General features: G+C 54.4%; 1 protein-coding gene across 1 annotated transcript; it reads right to left on the bottom strand.

Moving 5' to 3' along the window:
* Positions 1-899: 899 nt before the first annotated feature.
* Pmar_PMAR002590 (hypothetical protein) lies at positions 900-1,630 on the bottom strand (the record flags this gene model as incomplete). The annotated part of the gene is made up of 3 exons (XM_002778579.1): positions 900-1,091; positions 1,160-1,362; positions 1,465-1,630. The coding sequence occupies 3 exons, from the start codon at positions 1,628-1,630 to the stop codon at positions 900-902; spliced, it is 561 nt and encodes a 186-aa protein (XP_002778625.1).
* Positions 1,631-2,741: the final 1,111 nt, after the last annotated feature.

Below are 2,741 nucleotides of genomic sequence, written 5' to 3'. Positions count from 1 at the left end.
TCCTTCCCCTCGAACAGTTTCAACTCAATCACTGATGCCGTCACACGCACCTCGAGGCCCTCCAAAACCGTCCGTTGCGACCCAGGAGTCGTCACTCCAGAAGAAGGCGAGCTCCTCAACAGCCTGAGAAATTCTCCTCACCATCGGTCCTCCCCCCCACCTACCCCCCGGTCCCAGAAAAATGGTCGCCAATAATAGTAGCACCATCCATAGGGGCGAACCAAGTCGCGCTGGTCTCCACTCCTCCATAACAGTCAAGCGTCTCCCTCCTCAGTGACGACGACGACAACGGCAGAGGTGTGGTGCCTTCTCGCTGAATCGACAGTTATCACCACCACCCTCGTCAATAGCAACTTACCTCAAGACCACCACCATCACCACATTCCTCTTCTCCCCACACACTAGCCTCCCCCTCCTCCTCGACAGCAGAGAGCGGCTCCATGGCTGTCACTGGAGAAGGGATCCCACTGTCATCAAAGTCCTCAATAACGCATAGACGCGGACCCTACCACAAAACAAACGGAGTCGGCAGGGCCGCATCACACGTCGACCTACCGCTCTGTCGGGTGGGGGGGCCTCCTCACACTCCTCTCCGGAAGATACTAAAGGATTGCTTGTCGTGACCGGGGAGACGGGCGGTTGTGGTAGAAGCGATGACGACAACCACGTAGTGAGAGAGCTCACACTGGCTAGGGAGTCGGCGCACAAGCCCACTGAACATTACAGAAGACAACTCTCGAGATCAACATTGTGATGATCTTTACGACAAAAAAATATCACAATTCATGATGATAAAATTTAGTGACAATCCACCGCACAGATAAAATATCACACCCTTCGAAGACGGCCAACTACACCGACCAAGCCATGACTCCAAAACTGGTCGAAACGATCGATATTCAGCGATTCGAGCGGTTAGTCCCCTCACCCTGTAGGTGATGAACATCCAATGCTATCCGAGCCCTCAAGTGGGCGTCTTGGGCCACTGGGGTTGTCACCACCACAGTCACACCCTTCGCTGCTGCTATCTGGGCAAAACCGACCTCCTTCAAAAGACCTCCAGCTGAGGTTGAAGACTGTGAAGGGAGGACCTGCACGACCACACAGTAGAAAATAGAAAGGAAATGCGCAAACTCCCCAATGCCGTTGTGAAGCTCACCAGTTCCTGGTCAAGTTTGGATCCGCCTCCATCTAGCAGCCAAAGGGCCGTCTCGGCGATGTGGACCTTCACGGTCCGTGTGGAGGCATTGGGTGGGAGGGAAGGAAGGGCCGCCTCCCCGGTGAGGGTGATTGCTCCCCTCACATCTCGGCATTCGATAGAGGGGTCTGGAGGGTTGAGGAGGCCAGCAGCATCGAGTGTGCCTGAACAAAAAAGGCTCGACCGCGAATTGAACTCGATACCTCACGCATCACGAACGCGAATTATACCACTACACCACAAATCCACATAAAGACCAACCTTACTTCCCTCAACAAGGCAATCCTCCACCAGCAAATAAAACACTGCCGCTCCTTCTGTCCCCTCCACCTCCTCTCTCCCCAACGCCACCTCAGCCGCCACTTCCTCCACAAATCCCTCCATCCCCGCCGCCAAAGCCGAGACCTCATCAACCCTACCCCCGCCCTGCATACCTGCCAACCACGCCCTGTGTTGAGATCGATTACTGTATCGCACACCCATGATCATAAAACGAGATCCTTCACAACCCGAATTCGGATAGTACTAATTAGTGCCAATTTATAAGCAGCCACTCCATCACCATCTGCGACCCCGGGGGAGGCTCTTACGTTTCAATGTGATAATAACCCGTCTATTCTCAACGACTCCTGATCGATCCGGAAGGTCTAGCTCTATCTTTAGGGATGGTGTAACACGCGAGTGCCCTACGAGGCTCTCAATTTCGCATGAATTCGGGAACCTGAGCGATTCCACCTCATCGCCTCCCTCCCTTTCTCCGACCCATCCTACTTGCTAGCCATCTCGAGATCTCGCAATACCCACGGCCGCAACACCGAGCCGACATACATCTCCCCCGCCTCTACAGTGCAGTGCTTCCCAGTGGGCGTCGGATTGACGTAGAGCGAACACATTCGGAAGGAGAAGTCAAGTTCGGACTCTCCACCTCCTAGCGATATGGCTAATCGATCAACGTAGACCGACATCGCAGTTTCGAGTGGCTCCCGGGCGTCCGAGGGAGGCGGCTCGGGTGTGCTCTCAGCGAAGGCGATCAAACACCTCGCCAGGGCGCCTATTCGACTAGCATGCCAAGGCGAGGGAGAGGACAGGCTCGGCAGGATGAGCTGCAATTCGAGTCGAGTCCCTTGAGTCGGATGAAGGTAAGCGTCCGCTGAAAGGAAGTGGACAATGCCATGCTCATGACTACGCTGATGACACGATACACCGAAGATCTACCAGAATCCAACGACGATCCCTTCCATATCACTACCAGTGGTGTCGGACTGAACTCGCCATAAAGTGAATGAGGCCACTGCTGCCTCCCCAGATGATGCCCTTGGGGTCTCCAACAGCACCGTGCCATCATCACCTAGTCAGAGTGCTCCTATTCTCTAAGTGAACGATCGGAATCTCACCCTCACAGTCCAAGACTGCAAGCTCCCCAATCCGACACATATTCCTCTCCACTACTAGATGGGAGACGAAAACCTTCACTGTGCGCAAACAATACGAAGGCTCCTCCTCCTCCTTGAAGGGTCCTTCAGCTTCAAACTCACTGACACAC

This window comes from Perkinsus marinus, assembly GCF_000006405.1.
Source record: "Perkinsus marinus ATCC 50983 genomic scaffold scf_1104296948530, whole genome shotgun sequence".
In the NCBI taxonomy this organism is placed as follows: Eukaryota; Perkinsozoa; order Perkinsida; family Perkinsidae; genus Perkinsus; species Perkinsus marinus.
Note: the sequence above shows the minus strand (reverse complement) of the source record. Positions and strands in the feature narration are given on the sequence as shown.